At 48.1% G+C, this 25,448-nt stretch overlaps 1 protein-coding gene and 1 pseudogene across 3 annotated transcripts; one reads left to right on the forward strand and one right to left on the reverse strand.

The window, feature by feature from the left end:
* Window positions 1-1,652: 1,652 nt before the first annotated feature.
* On the reverse strand, window positions 1,653-21,617 carry AZGP1 (alpha-2-glycoprotein 1, zinc-binding). Of its 3 annotated transcripts, XM_077995098.1 has the most exons (6): window positions 21,502-21,617; window positions 12,706-12,813; window positions 10,768-10,958; window positions 6,887-7,147; window positions 3,082-3,357; window positions 1,656-2,211 (listed from the first exon to the last, which is right to left on the reverse strand). In XM_077995098.1, exons 3-6 carry the CDS (start codon window positions 10,841-10,843, stop codon window positions 1,928-1,930), a joined length of 897 nt encoding a protein of 298 aa, XP_077851224.1. In that variant the 5' UTR covers window positions 10,844-10,958; window positions 12,706-12,813; window positions 21,502-21,617; the 3' UTR covers window positions 1,656-1,927.
* On the forward strand, window positions 20,262-25,428 carry LOC144340187 (zinc-alpha-2-glycoprotein-like; annotated as a pseudogene).
* Window positions 25,429-25,448: the final 20 nt, after the last annotated feature.

Here is a 25,448-nt window from a genome sequence, read left to right on the forward strand (position 1 = left end):
CCCATTCTGTAATACTGTTCTTAATATCCAGGGGCAGAGACGATGATATTGCTCCCAATATCGCAAGGGGTGTACACCCACCCTGTGATACTGTTCCTAATATTGAGGAATGGAGAGGATGACATTACTCCCAATACCGCAGGGAGTGTACAGCCCCCCTGTGCTATTGTTCGTAATATCCAGAGGGGGTGAGGATGGTATTACTCTCAATATCGCAGAGGATGTACACCCCCTTGTGATATCGTTTGTAACATCCAGGGAGGGAAAGGATGATATTACTCCCAATATCCACCGGAAGAGAAGATGATATTACTCCCAGTATCAGACAGGGTGTACATTCCCCTGTGATACTGTTTTTAAGATTTAGGGGAGGAGAAGATGATATTACTCCCAATATCGCAGGGGATGGAAACCCCCGTAATATTGTTGGTAATAGTTTGCCCTAAATGTTATTAAAAGAGTTGGGCATGGTGGCTCACACCTGTCATCCCAGCACCTTGGGAGGCCGAGATGGGAGGATAACTTGAGGTCAGGAGTTCGATACCAGCCTGGTCAACAAGGTAAAACCCCATCTCCACTAAAAATACAAAAATTGCCTGGGTGCGGTGGCTCACACCTGTAATCCCAGCACTCTGGGAGGCCGAGGCGGGCAGATCACGAGGTCAGGAGATCGAGACCATCCTGGCTAACACAGTGAAACCCCGTCTCTACTAAAAATACAAAAAATTAGCCGGGGGTGGTGGCGGACTCCTGTGGTCCCACCTACTCGGGAGGCTGAGCCAGGAGAATGGTGTGAACCCAGGAGGTGGAGCTTGCAGTGAGTGGAGATCACGCCACTGCACTCCAGCCTGGGCGACAGAGCAAGACTCTGCCTCAAAAAAAAAAAAAAATTTAACCTCCAAATTTGGGCTTTCCTGAAAGATAAGATGATTAACCCAGAATTCTGCAGGCTGGGAATGACTCTGTTAAGGACCTCAGCTTGGAGGATGAATTTTGGAATAATATAGAGTGGGAGGCTGAGCATAGGACATAAAGGAAGTTCTTGTCACACAGGAAGGAAAAGCACAGACACAGGCGGGTGAGACTTCATGAGAAGGTCAGGGTGAGAGCTCTGCTGTGTCTTTTGGGGTTGAAACCTGTGCATGACAGTTGGTGACTCAGTTAAGGAAACTCACTCCCAGGGACTCTACTCGGAAGGAGTCTGAGAACCTCAGGGCCAATTCCTGCTTCTTTGAGCTGTGCCCTGGGGAGCTGAGAGGTTTCAAATAAGCTCTGGCTATCTGGACCAAGACCAACATTGTGTGGAAATATGCAATAGCTGACGTGGAGGGGTCTCCCAGGAAGCCAAGGAGTATGGGGAAACTGAGGCACAGAAGAGGTTTGGGTTTGTGTGAAAGCTTGAAGAGTTCTAGCGCCTCACAGCCAGAGAGGCCATGGCCACACCTATGTACGTCAGCACAGGACGCCTGAACAGTCCCCAAGGGAAAGGGGGTTCAGACCACACTTGGGATTGCCCAGGTCAAAGTGCCCAGGAACCATGGCCTCCAGGGGAAACCAAGAGTTTCAGATGAACCCAGTGCTTGAGGGCAGAACCAATGAGAAAATCTAGTCACATTTCTACAGCACATCACCGTTAAAAATAGCATTCTCTGTTATGTTAGGCAAGGAGGGATGATTATTTATTAACTTCTACAGATTAGACAATGGGGTGGGGGTGGGCTCAAGGTGAGATGATTTTTTGGGTCCAGGTCAGCTCAGGACAGGCATCCCAGTCTTCGGTCTCCAAATCCACCTCCTGTCTGTCTCCCCACGCTGCTCCTCAGGCCTGTGGATCCATTGACGGTGATTTCTGTGGTTCAGCTCCCACATCAGGCAGGAAGGGCAGCTACTGGGGCTGAGATCCCACATTGCCTCCAGCTCTTGCTTCCTACCTGGCCTCCCCAGGCACCACCAGGGGCTGGGCCAGGCTGCTGTGCTGCACATAGCAGGAGTAGGGGGCTGTGTCCTGCGGGGGCACAGCCACCACCACCCAGGACTGGTAAGTGCCATTTTCATTGTGAAGAACCTCTCCCCGTAGCTCAGGCTCCTGCACCTTGCCATCCCGAGTCCAGTGCACATCAATTTTCCCTGGGTAGAAGTCGTAGGCCAGGCACTTGAGTTTCTTCTTTTCCCCTGGGGCCTGGTGGCTGGTGACCACCACAGAAGGAGGATCTGTGGAGGGAGAGAGCGTGACACCGCAGGCTTGAGGTCGACTTCTCCTGGCCCAGGTCTCTTCCCACCCCCACCCTTGGCTGTCAGCGATCAGCGGAGCTCTAAGCTCTGTTCCTGCCCACCCCACCCCCGGCCCCAGGACACGTTCCAGAATATCAGGGAAGGCTGACGCTTTCCCTCTTGCCCAGTCCCCCCCCACCCATGTATTGACTCTGACGGCAATAAGTTGTGAATGCTCCGTGCACTTCTCCACGTTTTCCCACTTCTCAGTGGGCTTTGGAGTTCTCCTCTCCCCCAGTCTCAGTCCAACTGCACGGTTCAGCCCATGCCTCTATCCAGCAACCGCTTCCCTGCAGCACTGCACAATCCTGAGTCTCACTACGTCTCCAATCCAAGTCTCAGCTTGCAGCCATCAGTCCCGCTCACACTGGCTCGCTCTTGTCCTTCCGGGGCTGACATTTTACACACCTCCCTTCTCTCCACCACCCATTTGGGAGGCATCATTGTAGAGAGAAACAACGATGGGATTTGGAATCTGAAATCTGGAATTTGAGTCCCAGCTCTGCATCTTACAGTGTTAACCTCACCTCTCTGATCTCAAGCTCCTTGTCTGTCAATTGGAGATGATTTGAGGACACCCATCAAGAAAGAATAGCCTTCCTGGCCCATTCTGAGTGAAATTTTGAGATGTTCTTTTTGGACCACAAATTACATCATCCCAGAGAAGGAATGAATCCTAAAAGATGAAAGCTGGGGGCCTGAGGGACATCCAGGAACAAATGAGACCGGACTAAGATGTTGCCTGAGCTCCTAGCCTGAGATCATCTTTTATTCTGGGCTCAGTACTGGGGAGCAGGAAGCAGTGAGTACCTTGCCGGTCCAGGATATTTTTGCTGTATTTCAGGTATTTCCGCAGAGTCTCAGGGCACTCCTCCTCCAGGTATGCCTTGGCCCGCTGCACGTAGACTGGTTCTGCCTCCCACTTCTGCTTGGTGTTCTGGGCTGCTGGGTCCAAGGCGACCCAGGCTGGGATTTCTTTGTTGAATTCGATGTAGTCCTTTCCATCGTAGTAATACTTCCAGAATGATCCACTGCTTCTGTTATTCTCAATCTCACAACCGAACCTTCCATGCAAGTTGTGAGACCCTGAAAACTCCCCCGACCCCACAGAGAGACAGTCAGCCTGGTGCGAAATTTATCGAAATAACTCTTAGTCCTGCACACTGGGCATCCCAAAAGAAATAAAGGTTTTTGCAATTCAAGCATGCAATCCCTTTATCAAGACAAATAGGTTATTATTCCAATATATACAGCAGACAGAGAGGGGCTAACTCAGTTTGGTTTGGCATTTCAGGTTTGTCTCAGATGAGATATGTTCCTGCTTAAGAGAACTACAGGCTGGGTGCTGTGGCTCATGCCTGTAATCCCAGCACTTTGAGAAGCTGAAGCGAGTGGATCGCTTGAGCCCAGGAGTTCAAGACCAGCCGGAGTGACATGGCAAAATTCCACCACTAAAAAAATTTTAAAATTAGCGCAGCATGGTGGTGCAATGCCTGTAGCCCCAGCTACTCAGGAGGCTGAGGTGGGAGGATCACGTCAACCTGGGAAGTCAAGGCTGCAATGAGTCAAAAATCACACTACTGCATTTCAGCCTGGGTGACAGAGTGAGACCCTATCTCAAAAAAAAAAAAAAAAAAACCACTGGGCTCAGTGGCTCACACTTGTAATCCCAGCACTTTGAGAGGCCGAAGAGGACAGATCACCTTAGGTCATGAGTTCGAGACCAGCCCCATCAACATGGTGAAACCCCATCTCTACTAAAAATATAAAATTAGGCTGGGTGCAGTGGCTCACACCTGTAATCCCAGCACTTCGAGAGGCTGAGGCCAGAGGATCACCTGAGGTCAGGAGTTTGAGACCAGCCTGGCCAACATGGTAAGACCTCGCCTCTACTAAAAATACAAAAATGTGCTGGGTGTGCTGGCACACACCTGTAATCCCAGCTACTCAGGAGGCTGAGGCAGGAGAATCACTTGAACCTGTGGGACAGAAGTTGTAATGAGTTGAGATGGTGCCATTGTACATCAGCCTGAATGACAGAACAAGACTCTGTCTCAAAAAAAAAAAAAAAGACAAAATTAACCAGGCGTAGTGACACATGCCTGTAGTGACACATGCCTGTAGCCTGTAGTCCCAGTTACTCAGGAGGCTGAGGCAGGAGAATCGCTTGAACCCAGGAGGCAAAGGTTGCAGTGAGCCAAGATCGCGTCATTGCACTTCAACCTGGGCAACAAGAGCAAAACTCCGTCTCAAAAAAAAAAAAAAAAAAGAGCTACAGAATATAGATAGATTTCTATCTCTTCTACAGCATCTCTTCTAAGGAGAATTATTTGTTTTAATTTATGCTGAGTCCTGAGGAAGCTGTCACAACCACACCAAAGTGTACTTCCAAATTGGCTAGAAATTATTTGTGATTTCATATGAGAAAGGAAGACTCTCCTTTTCTCTCAGTTCTAGGAAGAGTTCATATCATCACCTAAGTAACCCTAATCTGATCACTTCTTTCTTCCTTTCTGGTGTTTGATATCTTTTTTTTTTTTTTTTTTTTTTTTTGAGACGGAGTCTCGCTCTGTCACCCAGGCTGGAGTGCAGTGGCCGGATCTCAGCTCACTGCAAGCTCCGCCTCCCAGGTTCACACCATTCTCCTGCCTCAGCCTCCCGAGTAGCTGGGACTACAGGCACCCGCCACCTGGCTTGGCTAGTTTTTTGTATTTTTTAGTGGAGACGGTGTTTGATATCTGTATTCCAAATCTCTAAAGTCCCAACCTTCTTGCCCATTAGCCACAACTCTCAGAAATGTATCTCCTTAGGGTGGGGGACACAGCCTCTTCATTCTGATTTTAAAAGCAGGTGTTTACCCAGACTGGTTAGTGCTGTTGGCACAGACACTGACAGCTCTCAAGCTGTCTGGGCTCACGACCCAGGTCTCTCCCCGCCCCCACCTGGTGTGCTGCCTGAACCAGAGCCAGTCACCTCCCTGGGCCTCTATTTCCTCACCTCTGAAACGGCAATGGCAAGAGCACTGTTTCAGGGGACTATTCTGACCATTATATATGCTCATAGATGGGCCTGGCACAAAGTAAGTGCTCAGTAAATGTCAGTTACTCCTATTTCCTTTTTTTGTTTTTTGTTTTTAGATGACATTTCGTTCTTGTCATCCCGGCTGGAGTGCAATGGTAGGATTTCAGCTCACTGTAACCTCTGCCTCCCGGGTTCAAGCAATTCTCCTGCCTCAGCCTCCTGAGTAGCTGGGACCACAGATGTGCGCCACCATGCCGGGCTATTTTTGTATTATTAGTAGAGATGGGGTATCACCATGTTGGCCAGGGTGGTCTCGAACTCCTGACCTCAGGTGATCTACCTGTCTCAGCCTCCCAAAGTGCTGGGATTACAGGTGTGAGGCACTGAGCCCTGCCTAATATTATTTTCTAATACCTTGTATTCATCTCTTCATCCTCCTTCCTCGTAATTATCCACTTTGCCATTTCTATTCCTGTCCATCAAAGCTTCTCCCAGTGTCTTTTCTGGTCACCTGTGCCCCCTCCTCTCCTATTGCTGACACACAGCCCGGGCCATTTTCCTTACCAAGACCTCCCACCCCACATCCTTCAAACGTCTGCCTATCTCTTTCTTGCCTCCTTTTGGAAACCTTCAGATCCCATGTAGCACCTTGGGCATTTTTGTACTTAGAAGCCCACCTTTTGACACCCACTCTATGATAATTTAACACCAGCAGTTCACCAGGCCAGAGGTTGGCTGCCTTGGGGCTGGCAGTGTGGTTTAGCAGAAAGAGTGCTGGGCCGGGGGCACAGGGACCATCTCTGCGCGGGCTCTGCCACCAGCTCCTCCAACCACAGTGCAGGTGGCCCTTCCTGGGTCTGCATCTTACGGTGAGGAGAAACTTTAGGGCTGCAGGAAACTAACAGCCCGTGGTTTTGAATCCAGCACTTCCTGAGCCCTCAGCATAGGCTACAGTCTGTGCCGGGTGCTTTTCTCTGTTCTTTCCACAAATTTCAATTGAGCCAATATTGGCTGCACCCTGTCCTAGGCAATGCAGCTGCAAGGGAGATTAGGACAGACTGTGACATCCTTCACAGAATAGACATAGTTAAATATTACAAACTTGTTTGGAGGTAGGTCTCAGTGCTCCAATGTTTGCAGATTTCGACCAGATATTTTGGGAACGTTTCATTGTCAACAGCTGGGACTGGCAGAGCCACCAGGTGAGCCCAGGTCTGAGTGACTTTGAGAGTGGCTCACTCTCCAGGCAACCTCCCTGGACAGGGGTGAGTCTGATGCCTTCTCACGGGGGGATCAGCCTCTGATGCATAAGTTGTGGAGGTGAGAGGTCAGAGGTGCCTGGATAGGAAGTGACTCTGCCATCACTTCCTGTGTGAGCTGAGGCCTGGGATGAGGATGGGGCAATCAATGGGAAAGTGGGGAGCACCTGTGCTGTGGTGTGGGCGGGATGTGGACATGTCTGCATTTCTGCTGTGTCTTCTGTTCCTTCTCTGGGATTGGGACTATTTCCATCCTGCTAACCCCTTGCCACTCACACTTGGGGGGCTGCCTCTTGGGTTAGACCTTCCTCCCCCGTGGTTTGTTGTTTACTGACCATTACTGTCGTTGTAATACTCCACGATGTCATTCAGGGTCTCCATAAAGATGTCCTCCCTGGCCTTCTGAAGTTGGCTGTCCTGCTTCCAATCTTCCATTCCTTCCACCTGTCTCCAGAGTCCCACAGGCTGAGATTTCCTGTCTTTACTGTTGTATCTAAAGAACTGGAGGTCATTGAGTGAGCCAAGGGCCTGAAACTGGGGGATGTCTTCAACAAGCTTGGACAGCCCAGTGTAGATATAGGTCAGAGAGTAACGACCTGCAAAAGAAAAGACAGTTGAGGTTCATGCAAGGGTCCCACTGTGGGGCTGCACAGGGCTAGGAGGGGAGGCCTGCCCACTGGCCTCTTCCTCCATAGCTCTTTCTCCTGTCATTAACCTTACACCACTGGAGGCTCTCTCAAATGAATATGCTCTCCTTTCATGCTAAGGATGATATTTCAGAGACCATCCTGTGTCTTCACTACATTGTTTCCCCTGCTTGGCACATAAGAAGATAACATTACTCAGCCTCCTCGAAGATACATTGGGACCATGTGACTGAGTTTTGTCAAAAGAGAATGTGAGCAGAAGTGATGTCTTTCTTCTGGTCCAAGACCCTACCAGCTGGCTTGTCGCTTTTGTTTCTCATCTCTTGAGGTAACAACTTTGAAGGCCACAGGATAATATGAAAGAGTCTCAGTATGCAATTAGCCTGGATCCCTGAGTCACCCCATGGAGGAATGGAACCTTGCCCAATGTGCATGGAATCTGACATGCGTTAGAAATTAACATTTCTAGGCTGGGCTCCATAGCTCATGCCTGTAATCCCAGGACTTTGGGAGGCCAAGGCAGGAGGATTACTTGAGATCGGGAGTTGAAGAGCAGCCTGGCCAACATGGTGAAACCCCATCTCTACTAAAAATACAAAAATTAGCTGGGTGTGGTGGTGTGGGTCTGTAATCCTAGTTACGTGGGAGGCTGAGGCAGGAAAATCACTTGAACTGGAGAGGCAAAGGTTGCAGCAAGCAAAGATCATGCCACTGCGCTCCAGCCTTGACGACAGAGTGAGATTCCGTCTCAAAAAAACAAATTAACATTTCTAGCTTAACCTGACAAATACATATAGTTAGAAAGGGTAGAAAGGAGAATTTACTAGAAAATTCAAGAAATGACCCAGACTGAATTAGCACAGCATAAGACTAGGATGGAGCTCAGAATTCCTGGGGTTATACCTTACATTTTGGTACAGGTGGAATCTGGGAGAGAGGGACATTTCCATAATAGTTCCATAATTATTTTATGATACAATTTATACAGCTGCTAATAATGTTGGAGGTCATATGGCAGAATCCTAGTTCAATTACTAAAATTATTCTTGCTCATGAGTTTCTAAATGTGATTAACCTTTAAATCAGTAGACCTTACAATTGAATTCATAGACATAGAGAGTAGAAGGATGGTTACCAAAGGCTGGGAAGAATAGTGGCAGGGGTGGGGGGAAATTGGGAGGATGGTTAATAGGTATAAAAAAAAAAGTTAGAAAACTATTTGATAGCACAACAAGGTGACTCTAGTCAATAATAATTTAGCTGGGGCCAGGTGTGGTGGCTCATGCCTATAATTCCAACACTTTGGGAGACTGAGGCGCATGGGTCACTTGAGGTCAGGAGTTCGAAAACAGCCTGGCCAACATGGTGAAACCCCATCTGTACTAAAAATACATAAATTAGCCGGGAGTGGTGGCAAACGCCTGTAGTCCCAGCGACTCAGAAGGCTGAGGCAGGAGAATCGCTTAAACTCGGGAGGCAGAGGTTGTAGTGAGCCAAGATTGCACCATGGCATTCCAGCCTGGGCAACTCTGTCACCAAAAAAAAAAAAAAAAGAATGAGTAAGACCTACTATTTGATAGCACAACAGGGTGACTATAGTCAATAATAATTTAATTGGGGCCAGGTGCGGTGGCTCATGCCTGTAATTCCAGCACTCTGGGAGGCTGAAGTGAGTGGATCACTTGAGGTCAAGAGGTCAAGACCAGTCTGGCCAACATGGTGAAACCCCATCTCTATTAAAAATACATAAGTTAGCCATGTGGCAGTGCACACCCGAGGCAGGATAATTGCTTGAACCCAACAGGCGGAGGTTGCAGTGAGCCAAGACCACGCCACTGCACTCCAGCCTGGATGATAGAACAAGATTCCGTCTCAAAATAATAATAATAATAATCGTAATTTAATTGTACACTTTAAAATAACCAAAAGAGAGGCCTGGTACAGTGGCTCATGCCTGTAATCCCAGCACTTAGGGAGACCAAGGCAGGCACATCACGAGGTCAGGAGATCAAGACCAGCCTAGGCAGCATGGTGAAACCCGTCTCTACTAAAAACACAAAAAAATTAGCCAGGTGTGGTGGTGGGTGCCTGTAGTCCCAGCTACTTGGGAGGCTGAGGCAGGAGAATAGCTTGAACCTGGGAGGCAGAGGTTGCAGTGAGCCAAGATCGTGCCACTGCACTCCAGCCTGCACGGCAGACTGAGACTGTGTCTCAAAAATAAATAAATAAATAATCAAATAAATTTTTAAAATAAAATAACCAAAAGAGTATAACTGGATTGTCTGTAACACCAAGGATAAAAGCTTGAGGGGATGGATACCTCATTCTCGATGATGTCATTATTTCACACTGCATGCCTGAATCAAAATGTCTCATGTACCCCATAAATATATACGCATACTATGCACCCACAATTTTTTTTAATTTACAAAAAAATCAGTAGACCTTGAGTAAAGTGGATTATTCTCCATAGTGGTGGGCCTCATCCAATCAGTTGAAGACCTTAAGAGAAAAAGCTTCGGAGGTCTGCTAAAGAAGAAAGAATTCTGCCTACAATCTGCCCTCAGACTCAAGACTAAGACATCCACTCTTTCCTGGGCCTCCAGCCTGCTGGCCTGCTCTGAAGATTTAGGACTTGTTACTCCTCCCAATAGTGTCAGTCAATTTCTTAAATAAATCTCTATTCTCACTCTCTCTCTCTCTTTTGCATATATATAATGTAAATCTCTTCTTGTGTGTGTGTATGCGTGTGTATGTATGTGTATGTACGTATATATGTATATGTGTACAACCTATTAGTTCTGTTTCTCTGGAGAACCTTGAATAATTCAGATTTTGGTGCAGAATGGGATTAACATTCCAAAGTGATTGTTATACAACGAACATGAAACACCTTTTCTGACAATTTGTAAATGTCACCAATTTTAAACTTACACAACTGAAAAGCCATTTGCTTCCATGTCTTTATCCTGCACATTCTCATGCCACAAACAGCCTCCTTCCCCTGTCCTAGAAGTGACTCTTGATCTCCCCAAGCTCCCACTGCCTTCTCTTCTGGCCACTCACCTTCCAGACCTACTGCAGCTGTGTCTGAGTGTGGGTTGAGGGCACGGGTTTCCTTCTAGCACCATCCCTCCAGCCGACCTGCCTTCCCACTTTCCCCTTGGGGTTACTCTCTCTTTCCAACAGCGTCAGGCAGGTGTACCCAGCCACTGGAAGGAGGGAAGGAACAGGAGCAGAAGCAGCTCCAGGCGCACGGTTCCTGCTCCGTCCTGGCTGTCTGACCCCAAGCAGGTCGCTTGGTCTTTGGAGTCTTTGTTTTCACTGTAAACTAAGGATTTTAGATTCAGATTCCTGAAGGTCTTATTTCAGGTGAGGGCAGAGGCTCCCTGAATGCTTGTGGAAGTGTATGAGCTGAGTGAGTTGACAGCCTTGGGCACCCTTTCCTGCCATATGCCAGGGAATCCCAGCGCATCCAGCCCTTCTCCCAGCCAGGTGTGAGGAAGGTGTCCTGTTCCTCACCTTCTTCCAGTCCCCTCCAGCACCCATCCCTTGCTTTCCACACTCACCATCTTGGGTCTCCTGAGGGACAGCAGGACCCAGAAACAGCAGCAGAGACAGCAGGACAGGCACCATTCTTACCATCGTGTCTGCTTGGAGGGTTCTGGGCAGGAGGCACAGGTATTATCCTGGGTCCTGGGGCCCTGCCCAGGGGAGGTGAATCTACAGGCCAATGGGAGTGCCAGGACGGGCTCCTCCCCTAATAGAGAAAAAAAAAAAAAAAACACATGATACATAAGCTAGGCTGGGCAGAGGTTGTGATGAATGAGTCTACACACACGTTATACAAATTCAGAACTGAGACAGTTGATCTCTGGACTGAGGCTTTGTGGGTGCCTGGGGCAGAAGAATGCAAATGGGTGGGGGGTATGTGTGATGGGTGGCAGGTGTCTGGGATGTGTCACCCTTCCAGTCTATTATGACACCCTCTGGAATCACTTGGGTGTTGTCAAACCAGACTTCATCCCTGCCTTCTGGAAAAACTCTCAACATGTCCAGGATACGGACCTGGTTAGTCCCCACCTGGGGCGGGACCCTCACTCTCCCTCACCCGATCCCGCCAGAGCTGTCTGGAGGACATTCCCATTCCCATCTCTCCCTTCTTCCTTTCGGTGCCTGTGGAACCCCAGCCTTCCATGATCAAAGGAGAAATAGCCGCATCCTCCTTTTGCAGCCTCCCTGGCAATAGAACGAGCAGGTGTGCACGGGGTTTATGCTCAGCAAGTCGAAGCTACTACCATGGATATCAGGTCAAGTGTCTGGGAAACAAAGAGGCAGGTGCAGTGGACAATGCCTTCTGGTGGTCTTGACAGTGGTCGCAACTGCCTGCTCCTGGGGGCAGTGGGGCTGCAGTAGCTATGGGGGCGTCTGGGTTCCAGTTCCAGGTGGTGTCTTCGGTCCGCACTGGGCCTCTAATGTCCCCTGCTGGCTGCTGTCGTGTGTTTACAGGGCTGGGTCCCGCTGTGATTTTGACTGGTCTGCTTCTGCAAATCGCGAGCCTAGATTCCCAGTCTTACTAGGGAAGCAAGGGCTGGAGGCAGCATGGGGTCTCAGCCCCAGAAGCCATCCTTTCTGCCTGACATGAGACAGATAAACCTCAGAAATCACCTTCACCAAGCTGGACGCAGTGGCTCACACCTGTAAGCCCAGTACTTTGGGAGTCCAAGGCAGGGGGATTGCTTGAGGCCAGGAGTTCAAGACCAGCCTGGGCAACAAAAGGAGACCCAGTCTTTACAAAAAAAAAAAAATTGTTTTAATTAGCCAGGCATGGTGGTGCACACCTGTAGTCCCAGTTACATAAGAGGCGGGGGCAGGAAGATCGCTTGAGCCCAGGAGGTCAAGGCTGTGATGTGTTGGATTGCACCACTGCACTCCAGCCTGGGCAACAGATCCAGACCCTGTCTCTAAACAAGAAAGAAAGAAATTACCCTCAATGGCATCATCAAGGCTGGGGGAGCAGTGCATGAAGACAGACAGTGGTGGATTTGGAGACAAAAGTCTGGAATGCCTGCCCTCAGCTGACTGACACCCCAAAACTGCCTCTCCTTGAAAACTTTCCTACTGTCTAAACTGTAGAGCCTTACAAGCAGTAACCTTCTTGCCTAGCACAACAGAGATGGTATTTTTTGTAATTTGATTTTCTCATTGGCTCTCCTCCCAAGAACTGGATTCATCTGAAACTCTTGGTTTTCCCTGGAGGCCATGGTTCCTGACACTCTGACCTAGGTAATCCCAAGCATGGCCTGGCCCCCTGTCCCTTGAGGTTGTTCAGGCGTCCCCTGCTGAATATGCATGATATACATAGGTGTGGCCATGGCCCCTCTGGCTGTGAGGTGCCAGAATTCTGGGAGTGAGTTTCCTCAACTGAGTCACCAACCGCCATGCACAGGTTTCAACCCCAAAGGACACAGCAGAACTCTCACCTTGACCTTCTCATGAAGCCTCACCTGCCTATGCCCCTGCTTTTTCTTCCTGTGGGACAAGAGCTTCCTTTACATCCAAAGCTCAGCCATTCGTTCTGTATTACTCCAAAATCCATCTTTCAAGCCAGGTTCCTGAAGAAAATCATTTTCAGTTTTCAGAATTCTAAGCCAACCATCTCATCTTTCTTGAAAGCCCAAATTTGAAGGCTATACCTTTTTTTTTTTTTTTTTTTTTTTTTTGAGAGGGAGTATCACTCTGTCGCCTAAGCTGGAGTGCAGTGGCACGATGTCAGCCGACTGCAACCTCTGCCTCCTGGGTTCAAGCGATTCTCCTGCCTCAACTTCCCAATTCACTGAGATTACAGGCGCCCACCACCACGCCTGGCTAATGTTTTATGTTTTAGTAGAGATGAGGTTTCACCATGTTGGTCAGGCTGGTCTTGAACTCCTGACCTCAAATGATCCACCCGCCTCTGCCTCCCAAAGGGCTGGGGTTACAGGCATGAGCCACCGCACCCAGCATTACCTTTTTTTTTTCTTTTTTTCTTTTTTTTTTTTCTCTGATGCTTTGACTTCCATTTGAAAATTAAACTCAATGCTGGGCTCAGTGGCTCATGCCTGTAATCCCAGCACTTTGGGAGGCTGAGGCGGGCAGATCACAAGGTCAGGAGTTCAAGACCAGCCTGGCCAACATAGTGAAACCCCGTCTCTACTAAAAATACAAAAGTTAGCTGGGCATGGTGGCAGGTGCCTGTAATCCCAGCTACTTGGGAGGCTGAGGTGGAGAATTGCTTGAACTGGGACCCAGGAGGCGGAGGTTGCAGTGAGCTGAGATTGCACCACTGTGCTCCAGCCTGTGCTACAGAGCAAGATTCCATCTCAAAAAAAAAAAAAAAGAAAAAAAGAAAATTAAACTCGAAAAGTGACTCCTTTAGCCTATATATAATTCACATTCCCTTCTTCTGGGGTAAAAAGCTCTATCCGAATATAGAGGGCCCCAGGGAAGAAAACAAACTGTCAAGAGAAGGAAATACAGAATCAATATTTTGATATATATGATGACAGCTTGGACAAGTAAAATATAAAAGATAAACATTCCATATCAATGAGGAAATCAAAATCCATGTGAGCTGAGCAAGGCTAGGGAAGATTTGAATATGAGATCTGGCCTCATCTGTGACCAGAGAGAGGGATGGGGGTGGACAAGGTAGAGGAAACCCAGTCCAGGCCAGGTGTGGGAGAGGAGGAGAGGGGCTCAGAGCCATGAAGCAGTTGGAGAAAACGTCTTGCAAGAAGTCAGAGTTCAGAGGCAATGGGAAGGCCTAAGGCAGTTTGTCCAGAATATGTCGAAAGATTGTTCCTAACCAGGTGGGCATGGGACAGCTGAGAGGAGGAGGTCACAAAGGCCCAACAAGAGAGGCGACCTGGGAGTAAGGCTGTGCCAGGGGCATCAGCTCGGTACACCAGGGATGATAAAGGGGTCCAGGGAACCACAGGTGGGTCCTTCCACGGTCATTTCCTGTTTCCCCAACAGAGGACGACCCACAGGTTCTCCTACAGCCAAGACCAACTTCAAGTGCAATTGGAGGAAGCTCCAACCCAAAGAGTCCCATTACCATAAATTATCTCCTTCTTTAATAATGTCCCAGTCACTTTATTTTATTTTATTGAGACAGAGTCTTGCTCTGTCACCCAGACTGGAGTACAATGGCACAATCTCGGCTCACTACAACCTCTGCCTCCCAGGTTCAAGTGATTCTCCTGCCTCAGCTTCCCGAGGGCTAGGATTACATGCACGTGCCACCACGCCCAGCTAATTCTTGTATTTTTTCAGTAGAGATGAGGTTTCATCATGTTGCCCAGGCTGGTCTCGAACACCTGACCTCAAGTGATCCAACCGCCTCAGCCTCCCAAAGTGCTGGGATTACAGGCGTGAGTCACCGCACCCGGTCCCCAGTCACTTTAGAATTTGGAGGGTCTCTCTGCAAATAGCCCATCAACCATGAGCGTACCTGGAAAGACCTGGTTTCCAAATAACTGGCTTCCTCTGTGTAAAACGAGTCTTATTGTATGCTTTAAAAATTATCTTGGCTGGGTGCAGTGGCTCACGCCTGTAAGTCCAGCACTTTGGGAGGCTGAGGTGGGTGGATCACGAGGTCAGGAGTTCAAAATCAGCCTGGCCAAGATGGTGAAACCCTGTCTCTACTCAAAATACAAAAAAATTAGCTGGGCGTGGTGGTGGGCACCTGTAATCCCAGCTACTAGGGAGGCTGAGGCAGAGAATTGCTTGAACCTGGGAGGCAGAGGTTGCAGTGAGCTGAGATTGCACCACTGCACTCCAGCCTGGGCAACAGAGCAAGACTTGGTCTCAAAAAAAAAAAAAAAGAAAAGAAAAAAAATATATATATATCTTGAGAAAAATTGGCAAAAGGGGAGATGGCACAGAAAGATGGAGAACCCCTGTCCGAGAGGAAAGGGGCAGTCAGAGAACACAGGCTGTGATGGAACGGATACACTAATGGCCGTGCACCATTCAGTGCATGGCATTGCATTGCCGGAGGGCTCAGGAGGGTCTCCAGATGCCAGTAAGACCCCAGCCTCAGCCAGTTTCCAGGTTCTTGACACCATCTAGAGAAAGAATTCAGGGACGAATCAGAATGAAGCGAAAGGCAAGAAGCTTTTATTGCAAAGTGAAAGTGCACACAGGCATACTCGTGAGAATAGTCACACACACAGTTAGTTTCTAATTTTACAGGTGTTTCTTTAATTAGGGAGTAGAATAAACATAGATATTCTGGCCGGGCACGGTGCCTCACGCCTGTAATCCCAGCACTTTTGGAGGCCGAGGTGGGTGGATCGCTTGAGCCCAGGAGTTTGAGACCAGCCTGGGCAACATAGTGAGACTCCATCTCTATAAAAAAAATGAACAAAAATTAGTCACATGTCATGGAGAATGCCTGCAGTCCTAGCTACTTGGGAGGCTGAGCCAGAAGGATTGCTTGAGCCTGGGAGTTCAAGACTGCAGTAAGCCACAATTGCACTCCAGCCTGGGTGACAGAGGCAGGTGAGACCCTGTCTCAAAAAAATAAGAATAATAATGAGATATTCTAGAAAAGGAGGGAAGTACAGGACCCCCCCCCCCATTACTACTCCCTTTCTCCCTTATTTAGGCTTGTCCAGAAGAGTCATGGACATGTCACCCTGGCCGGGATTTTGGCCATTTTCTCTCCATTATTTGGGGTTTTCTGTTATCCTGTGGTTTCTTTGCCTAGTTCTTATTTCAACTGTTGTTTGGGTTCTCCATCCTCCTGCGCCCACCCAGTGCTATTCCTGTCTCAATTAGACACATCCACTGGACTAAAGCTCCCAGAACCTGATTTCAACCTCCCTTTTGCATTGATCGCCCCCACCTACCCCACACCTCAACTGTCTTCAGGAACTCTGTTTCCACCAGATTGGCTTCAATAACCCTCAAATATGTCTGGCACTGTTTCTTCTTGTCTTTGCTCATTCACCCGGAGATCTGTTTTTGGAAGTGTTCGTTGATTGTCTTCTTCCTGCCAAGAATTGGGCTAAGCCCTAAGGACAGAGAAAGGAGCAGGGTAAACCCCATCCCTGTCCTTATGTAACGTGTCCCCATCTGCCAGCAGAAATTCTATCCCTGTTCAAGCATCCTGCTCACCCACAACCCCTCCCACAAAGCCCTTCCCAATTCCATTTCAGGTTTTCCTTCTTTCTCCAACAAAGCTCTTGGTAACACTGACCATCAGTACCAACAACAGGAATGTTGGAAGCCCAATTTGTTATTCGATTTATGAGGTTTTGGTAATCAGGTTACAAAACCCATTTTTTTGTTATTAGGTTTAATAATTAGGCATTATTACAGGTTTTGGGTTTTTTGTTTGTTGGTTTTTGTTTTGTTTTGAGACAGAGTCTCACTCTGTAACCCAGGCTGGAGTGCAGTACCACGATCTCGGCTCACTGCCACCTCCACCTCCCAGGTTCAAGCAATTCTCCGGCCTCAGCCTCCCAAGTAGCTGGGACTACAGGCACGCACCACCATGCCCAGGTAACTTTTGTATTTTTAGTAGAGAGGAGGTTTCACCATGTTGGCCAGGCTGATCTCTAACTGCTGACCTCAAGTGATCCACCTGCCTGGGCCTCCCAAAGTACTGGGATTACAGGCACGAGCCACCACACCAAGTCTATTAAGGTTTATTTATTTATTTATTTATTTATTTATTTATTTATTTTGTCTGTTTTACCCTGGTAACTGCAAAAGATAAGGGAATTCTTTCTGCCCTATTACAGAAATTGCCTGATTTTCAGATGGTGCTTTGAGTCAATAATTTCTGCAATTGAGCTTATTCTCTTTTCTTTAAGCTTTCTACCACTTTTGAACTCAAACATTCCAGCCCTTGGTCCTGAAATTCCTCGTGCTCTTCACGCTATCCAGTCACTTGGGACATGAGGTGCTGCCTTTAAGTACCAAAATAAAAGTCCTAAACCCCTCAGACAGACTAACGAACCCTCGTGTGGGTAAAAGATCCCATAATTTTAAGTTCTGGCTATGATGAGACCGGAGACTGATCATGCCCCCATTAGACTTCAATGCCTTTCCCTTACTAATCATTACTAGATTTTCTCAAAAGCAAGCTTGAGAGAATGAAAGACCCAAAGACCCCTTTGCTTCCTTCATCCAACCACGCAGCACCTTCCTTCTATTTTCATGATTCCAACATGACAGTCTGGTCCAAAAAGAGTTTCCTCTTGATCAATGACTACCACATTCAGAGTAGTTTTGACCGGTTCCCCGAGAATGTACAGAAAGCAGATTTCTGCCAGGCATGGTGACTCACATCTGTAGTTCCAGCACCTTGGGAAGGCTGAAGCAGGAAGATTGCTTGAGCTCAGGAGTTCAAGACCAGCCTGGGCAACACAGTGATACTCCTATTTCAAAAAAGAAAGGAAAGAGAGAAAGAAGGAAGGAAGGAAGGAAGGAAGGAAAGAAAGAAAGAAAGAAAGAAAGAAAGAAAGAAAGAAAGAAAGAAAGAAAGAAAGAAAGAAAGAAAGAGAAAGAAAGAAAGAAAGAGAGAAAGAGAGAAAGAGAAAGAGGGAGGGAGGGAGGAAAGGAAAGGAGAGGAGAGGAGGGGAGGGGAGGGGAGGGGAAGGGAAGGGAAGGGAAGGGAGAGAGGAAGAAAAAAGAAAGAAAGAGGACTTTTGCCCTACATTTTACCTTTTTACATATAGGACCTAATTAAAATGGATTTACATGTTCATTCTCCACCCTAAAGTGAACATGGGTTATTTATTAGTCAGGATTCTCTAGAAGGACAGAACTAATAGGATAGTTGTATATGTAAAGGGGAGTTTATTAAGGAGTATTAACTCATACGATCACAAGGTCCCACAATAGGCCATCAGCAAGTTGAGGAGCAAGGAAGCCAGTCTGTGTCTTAAAGCTGAAGAACTTGAGTCTGATGTTCGAGGGCAGGAAGCATCCAGCATGGGACAAGGAGGTAGGCTGGGAGGCTAGGTCAGTCTAGTCTTTTCAAATTCTTCTGCCTGCTTTGTATTTTGGCCACACTGGCATCTAATTAGATGGTGCCCACCCACATTGAGGGTGGGTCTGCCTTTCCCAGTCCACTGACTCAAATGTTAATCTCCTTTGGCATCACCCTCACAGACACACCCAGGAACAATACTTTGCATCCTTCAATCCAATCAAGTTGACAGTTTTGTTTGAGACAGAACAATGGACTGTAACATCTGCTTCCCACGTTCAAGCAATTCTACTGCCTCAGCCTCCTGAGTAGTTGGGATTACAGGCCCCCACCACCATGCCTGGCTAATTTTTGTAGTTTTTTAGTAGAGACGGGGTTTTGCCATTTTGGCCAGGCTGGTCTCGAACTCCTGACCTCAGGTGATCTGGCCCCCTCCACCTCCCAAAGTGCTGGGATTACAAGCATGATCCACCATGCCTGGCTGACACTGAGGATTAACAGTCACAGGTTGCATGTTTACTTGTATGCTTCATACATGTGAAACTAATTTGCATGCATGTGGGTCTCCTTCTTGAATATTCATAAATCCTCCTATCTTCTGTTTGACTATGAATACCCTACCACCACATCAGGCATACATACCAGCTGGGGACTACCCAGGTCCACGTCCTGGACATGTCGAGGCTTTTTCCAGAAGGCAGGTATGAAGTCTGGTTTGACACACCCAAGTGACCCCAGAGGGTGTCATAATAGACTGGAAAGGTGACACATCCCAGACACCTTCCACCCATCACACACACCTCCCACCCACTGGCATCCTTCCGCCCCAGGCACACACAAAGCCTCAGTCCAGAGATCAACTGTCTTACCTCTGAATTTGTATAACTTGTGTGTAGACTCACTGATCACAATCTCTGCCCAGCCTGGCTTGTGCATACTTCTTTCTTACTGTCAGGAGAGGAGCCCGTCCTGGCACTCCCATTGGCCTATAGAATCACCTCCCCTGGGCAGGGCCCCAGGACCCAGGATAATACCTGTGCCTCTTGCCCAGAACCCTCCAAGCAGACACGATGGTAAGAATGGTGGCTGTCCTGCTGTCTCATTTACAAATTGTCAGAATAGTTGTTTCATGTTAGTTTTATAATAATCACATTTATAATATTAATCCCTTTCTGCACTCAAATCTGAATTATTCAGGGTTCTCCAGAGAAACAAAACTAATATATATTGTATAAACATGCACATATGTATATATGAATATATAATGTATATTCATATACATTGGGCAACAGAGCAAGACTCCCTCTCAAAAAAAAAAAAAAAAGACCGAGTCTCATTCTGTCACCCATGCTGCAATACAGTGGCACCATCACAGCTGGGTTCCAGTGATCCTCCTGCCTCAGCCTCCTGCGTAACTGCAACTACAGGCAGATGTCACCATGCCTGGCTAAATTTTTATTCATATATGTATTCATATATACATTGTATATTCATATATACACTAAATATATGTATATATTTATACATAGATAAATTTTATACATTTTATACATATATAAATATATTATATACACTAAATATATGTATATAGTATATATGTATACATATATACGTGTATGTATATACAAAACAGAAAAAGGGAGGAGTTTTATTTAATATTTCTTGTGGCTCACACAATTCTGAGGGCTAAAAGTCCTAAATCAGCAAAGCAAGCCAGCAGGCTGGAGACCCAGGAAAGAGTTGGTGTTGCTGTCCTGAGTCCAAGGGTAGTCTCTGGAGGCAGAATTCTTTCTTCTCTGGGGTACCTCAGCCTTTTCTCTTGACGTCTTCCACTGATTGAATGAGACCCACCCACATTGTAGAGGGTAATCTGTTTTACTCAAGGTCTGATTTAAAGGCTAATCACATTCAGAAAATCATGAGCAAGAATGACTTCAGTACTTAAATTAGAAATCTGCCATATGACCTCCAACATTACTAACACTCATGTAAATTATATTCTAAATTAACTATGGAACTAATTGTGGAAATGTCCCACTCTCTCAGCTTCCATCTTGTACCAAACTGCAAGGTACAATGCCAGGAATTCTGAGAGGTATCCTAGCCTTACCCTATGCTGATCCATTCTGGGTCGCTTCTTGAATTGTTTAGTAAATTCGCCTTCCTACACTTTCTAACTATATGTATTTGTCCAGTTAGACTAGAAATGTTTATTTCTCATGTCACGTTCAATGCAGATTGGGCAAGGTTCCTCTCCTCCACAGGGTGACTCAGGGATCCAGGCTGTTTGCATCTTGGGACTCTTCTGTTTCATCCTGTGGCCTCCATAGTCATCAACGAAAGGGATAAGAGGCAGTAGGGGCAAGCCAGGTGGTAGGGTCTTGGACCAGAAGAAAGACAACAGTCACTTCCACTCACATTCTTGTTTGACAAAACTCAGTCACATGGTTCCGATGTATCTATAAGGAGGTTGAAAAACGTTATCTTCTTCTGTGCCAAGCAGATTAAACTCTGTAGTGAAGGCACAGAATGGTCTCTGAAATATCATCCCCAGCATGAAAGCAGAGCCTGTTTCCTTGAATGAAGCTTTGATGGTGTGAAGCTGAGAGCAGAGGAGAGAGTGGGGAGGAAGAGGCCAGTGGCCAGGCCTCCCCTCCTGGCCCTCTGCAGCCCCACAGTGGGACATCCTTGCATGGACCCCAGCCCTCAGAGTCTTTTCTTTTGCAGGTCATTACTCTCTGACCTATCTCTACACTGGGCTGTCCAGGCCTAGCAAAGGCACCCACAGGCTGCAGGGCACTGTCTTCCTCAATGACCGTGCATTCTTCCACTACAACAGTGAAGACGGGAAGGCTGAGCCCTGGGATCATGGAGACACGTGGAAGGAGTAGAGGACTGGGAGAAGCAGAACCAACTTCAGAAGGCCAGGGAGGACATCTTTATGGAGACCCTGAATAACATCATGGAGTATTACAACAACAGTAGTGGTCAGTGAACAACAGACCGCGGGGGTGGAAGGTCTAACCCAAGACGCAGCCCCTCAAGTGTGAGTCACAAGGGGTCAGCAGGATGGAAATAGTCCCAATCCCAGCAGAGGAACAGGAGGCACAGCAGAAATGCAGACATGTCCACATCCCGCCCACACCACAGCACAGGTGCTCCCCACTTCCCCATCGATTGCCCCATCCTCATCCCAGGCCTCAGCTCACACAGGAAGTGATGGCAGAGTCACTTCCTATCCAGGCACCTCTGACCTCTCACCTCCACACCCCACCCGTCAGAGGCTGATCTCCCAGTGAGCAGGCATCAGACTCACCCCTGTTCAGAGAGGTTGCCTGGAGAGTGAGCCGCTCTCAAAGTCATTCAGACCTGGGCTCACCTGGTGGCTCCGCCAGTCCTAGCTGTTGACAGTGAAACATTCCCAAAATATCTGGTCGAAATTTGCAAACACTGGAGCATTGAGACCTACCTCCAAACAAGTTTGTAATATTTAACTATGTCTATTCTATGAAGGATGTCACAGTCTGTCCTAATCTCCCTTGCAGCTCCATCGCCTGGGACAGGGTCCAGCCAGTATTGGCTCAATTGAAATTTGTGGAATGAACAGACGAAAGCATGTGGCACACACCGTAGCCCATGCTGGGGGCTCAGGAAGTGCTGGATTCAAAACCACAGGCTGTTCCTAAAGTTCCTCCTGTCCATAAGATGCAGACCCAGGAAGGGCCACCTGCACTGTGGTTGGAGGAGCTGGTAGCAGAGCCCCCACAGAGATGGTCCCTGTGCCCCTGGCCCAGCACTCTTTCTGCTAAACCATACTGCCAGCCCCAAGGCAGCCAGCCAGGCCTGGTGAACTGCTGGTGTTAAATTATCATAGAGTGGGTGTCAAAAGATGGGCTCCTAAGTAAAAAATTGCCCAAGGTGCTACATGGGATCTGAAGGTTTCCAAAAGGAGGCAAGAGATAAGCAGACATTTGAAGGATGAGGGATGGGAGGTCTTGGTAAGGAAAATGGCCCGGGCTGTGTGACAGCCATAGGAGAGGAGGGGGCACAGGTGATCAGGAAAGACACTGGGAGAAGCTTTGATGGACAGGAATAGAAATGTCAAAGTGGATAATTACGAGGAAGGAGGATGAAGAGATGAACACAGGGTATTAGGAAATAAGAGTAACTGACATTTACTGAGCACTTACTTTGTGCCAGGTCCATATATGAGCATATTTAATGCTCCAGAATAGCCCCCTGAAACCGTGCTCTTGGCATTGCTGTTTCGGAGGTGAGGAAATAGAGGCCCAGGTGGGTGACTGGCTCCAGCTCATGCAACGTGCCAGGTGGGGGCAAGGAGAGACCTGGGACATGAGCCCAGACAGCTTCAGAGCTGTCAGTGTCTGTGCCAACAGCACCAACCAGTGCTGGGTAAACACCTGCTTTTATAATCAGAATGAAGAGGATGTGTCCCTCACCCTATGAGGTCCATTTCTGAGAGTTGTTGCTAATGGGCAAAAAGGTTGGGACTTTAGAGATTTGAGATAAAGATATCAAACACCAAAAAGGAAGAAAGAAGCGATCAGGCCAGACGCAGTGGCTCATGCCTGTAATCCCAGCACTTTGGGGCACCGAGGCAGTCAGATCACCTGAGGTCAGGAGTTCGAGACCAGCCTGGCCAACACGGCGAAACCCCGTCTATACTAAATATACAAAAATCAGCTTGGCGTGGTGTTGCATGCCTGGAATTCCAACTACTCGGCAGGCTGAGGCAGGAGAATTGCTTGAACCTGGGAGACAGAGGTTGCAGTGAGCCGAGATCATACCAGTGCACTCCAGCCTGGGCAACAGAATAAGACTTGTCTCAAAAAAAAAAAAAAAAAAAGATCAGATTAGGTTGATTTAGGTGACGATATAAACTCCACCTAAAACTGAAAGAAAAGGAGAGCCTTCCTTTCCTCGTATGAAATCACAAATAATTTAAATCAAATTCAGAAACGTACTTTGGTGTGGTTGTGACAGGTTCCTAAGCACTCCCTGTAAGTTCAAACATATAAAAAGAGATGCTACAGAAGAGATAGAAATCTACCCACAGCCTGTAGCTCTCTCAACTTCCCTGGCTGGGAGGAACGTATATTTCGTCTCAATTGGCCTGAAATGCCAATCCATATAGTCTTTGCCACTCTCTGCCAACTGTACATCCAGATAAAATCATATGCCGTGATTACGGAACTGCATGCTTAGATTGCAAAAGCCTTTCCTCCTATTGAGGTGTGAAGAGTGCAGGACTAAGAGTTATTCAGATGGAGTTGGCACTAGGCTGACTGGCTCCCTGTGGGGTCAGGGGGCGTTTCAGGGTCTCATGCCTTGCAGGAAAGATTTGGTTGTGAGATCCAGAATAACAGAAGCACTGGAGTGTTCTGGAAGAATGCCTGTGATGGAAAGGACTACGTTGAATTCAACAAAGAAATCCCAGCCTGGGTCCCCTTGGTCCCAGAAGCCCAGAACACCAAGCAGAAGTGGGAGGCAGAACCAGTGTACGTGCAGCGGGCAAAGGCATACCTGGAGGAGGAGTGCCCTGAGACTCTGCGGAAATACCTGAAATACAGCAAAAATATCCTGGACCGGCAACGTACTCACTGCTTCCTGCTCCCCAGTACTGAGCTGGGAAAAACCAACATGATCTCAGGCTGGGAGCTCAGAGAACATCTTAGGCCAATCTCCTCCATCCATGTAAGTCACGCAGACCCCCAATTTTCAACTTCTAGGATTCATTTCTTTCCTGGGAGGACATCAAAATTTCAGGCAGAACAGGCCAGGAAAGCCACCAATTCACTGGTAGGCTTCCCAAAATATCACCCACTGAGAGAAGAGGAGCTGGAGGTGAGAGAGGTGAGGGTAACACTGTGTGTAAGAGGCAGAGCTGGGGCCAGGCGTGCTAGCTCAGCTCTGCCTCTTACACACAGTAATCCCAACACTTTGGGAGTCCAAGGCGGGCGTATCACTTGAGGTCAGGAGTTCGAGACCAGCCTGGCCAACATGATGAAACCTCATCTCTACCAAAAATACAGAAATTAGCCTGGCATGATGGCCGGCACCTGTAATCCCAGCATTCAGGAGGCTGAGGCATGAGAAACGCTTGAACCCAGGAGACTGAGATTGCACTGAGCCAAGATCATGCCATTGCACTCTAGCCTGGGCAATAGAGCAAGACTCGGTCTCAAAAAAAAAAAAAAAAAAAAAAAAGAAGAGGCAGAGCTAGGACTCAGATTCCAGATTCCAGATTTCAGATTCCAAATCCCATCGTTGTTTCTCTCTACAATGATGCCTCCCAACTAGGTGGTGGAGAGAAGGGAGATGTGTGAAATGTCAGCCCCGGAAGGACAAGAGCGAGCCAGTGTGAGCGGGACTGATGGCTGCAAGCTGAGACTTGGATTGGAGACGTAGTGAGACTCAGGATTGTGCAGTGCTACAGGGAAGCGGTTGCTGGATAGAGACATGGGCTGACCTAAGCAGCTGGACTAAGACTTGGGGAGAGGAGAACTCCAAAGCCCACTGAGATGTGGGAAAACACTGGAAAGTGCACAGAGCATTCACAACTTATTGCCGTCAGAGTCGATACATGAGTGGGGTGGGGAATAGGCGAGAGGGGAGCCGGGACATTCCATGATCCAATGGAGAAGGATGAGGGAAAGCGTCAGCCTTCACTGATCTTCTGGAAAGTGATCCGGGCGGGGGGCGAGGGAGGAGGGGAAGGCAGTGGCAGGAACAGAGCTTAGAGCTCTGCCAATCGATCGTTGACAGCCAGGGGTGAGGGTGGGAAGAGACCTAGGCCAGGAGAAGTCGAACTCAAGCCTGCGGTGTCACGCTCTCTCCCTCCACAAATCCTCCCTCTGTGATGGACACCAGCCACCAGGCCCCAGGAGAAAACAGGACACTCAAGTGCCTGGCCTACAACTTCTACCCAGGGAAAATTGATGTGCACTGGACTCAGGCCGGCAAGGTGCAGGAGCCTGAGTTACGGGGAGATGTTCTTCACGGTGGAAATGGTACTTACCTGACCTGGTTGTTGGTGTGTGCGGCCCCCGCAGGACACAGCCCCCTACTCCTGCCATGTGCAGCACAGCAGCCTGGCCCAGCCCCTGGTGGGGTCCGGGGAGGCCAGGTAGGAAGCAAGGGCTGGAGGCAATGTGGGATCTCAGCCCTAGTAGCTGCCCTTCCTGCCTGACATGGGAGCTGAACCACAGAAATCACTGTCAATGGATCCTCAAGGCCCAAGGA

The sequence above is a fragment of the Macaca mulatta genome, chromosome 3 (assembly GCF_049350105.2).
Source record: "Macaca mulatta isolate MMU2019108-1 chromosome 3, T2T-MMU8v2.0, whole genome shotgun sequence".
Classification (NCBI taxonomy): domain Eukaryota; kingdom Metazoa; phylum Chordata; class Mammalia; order Primates; family Cercopithecidae; genus Macaca; species Macaca mulatta.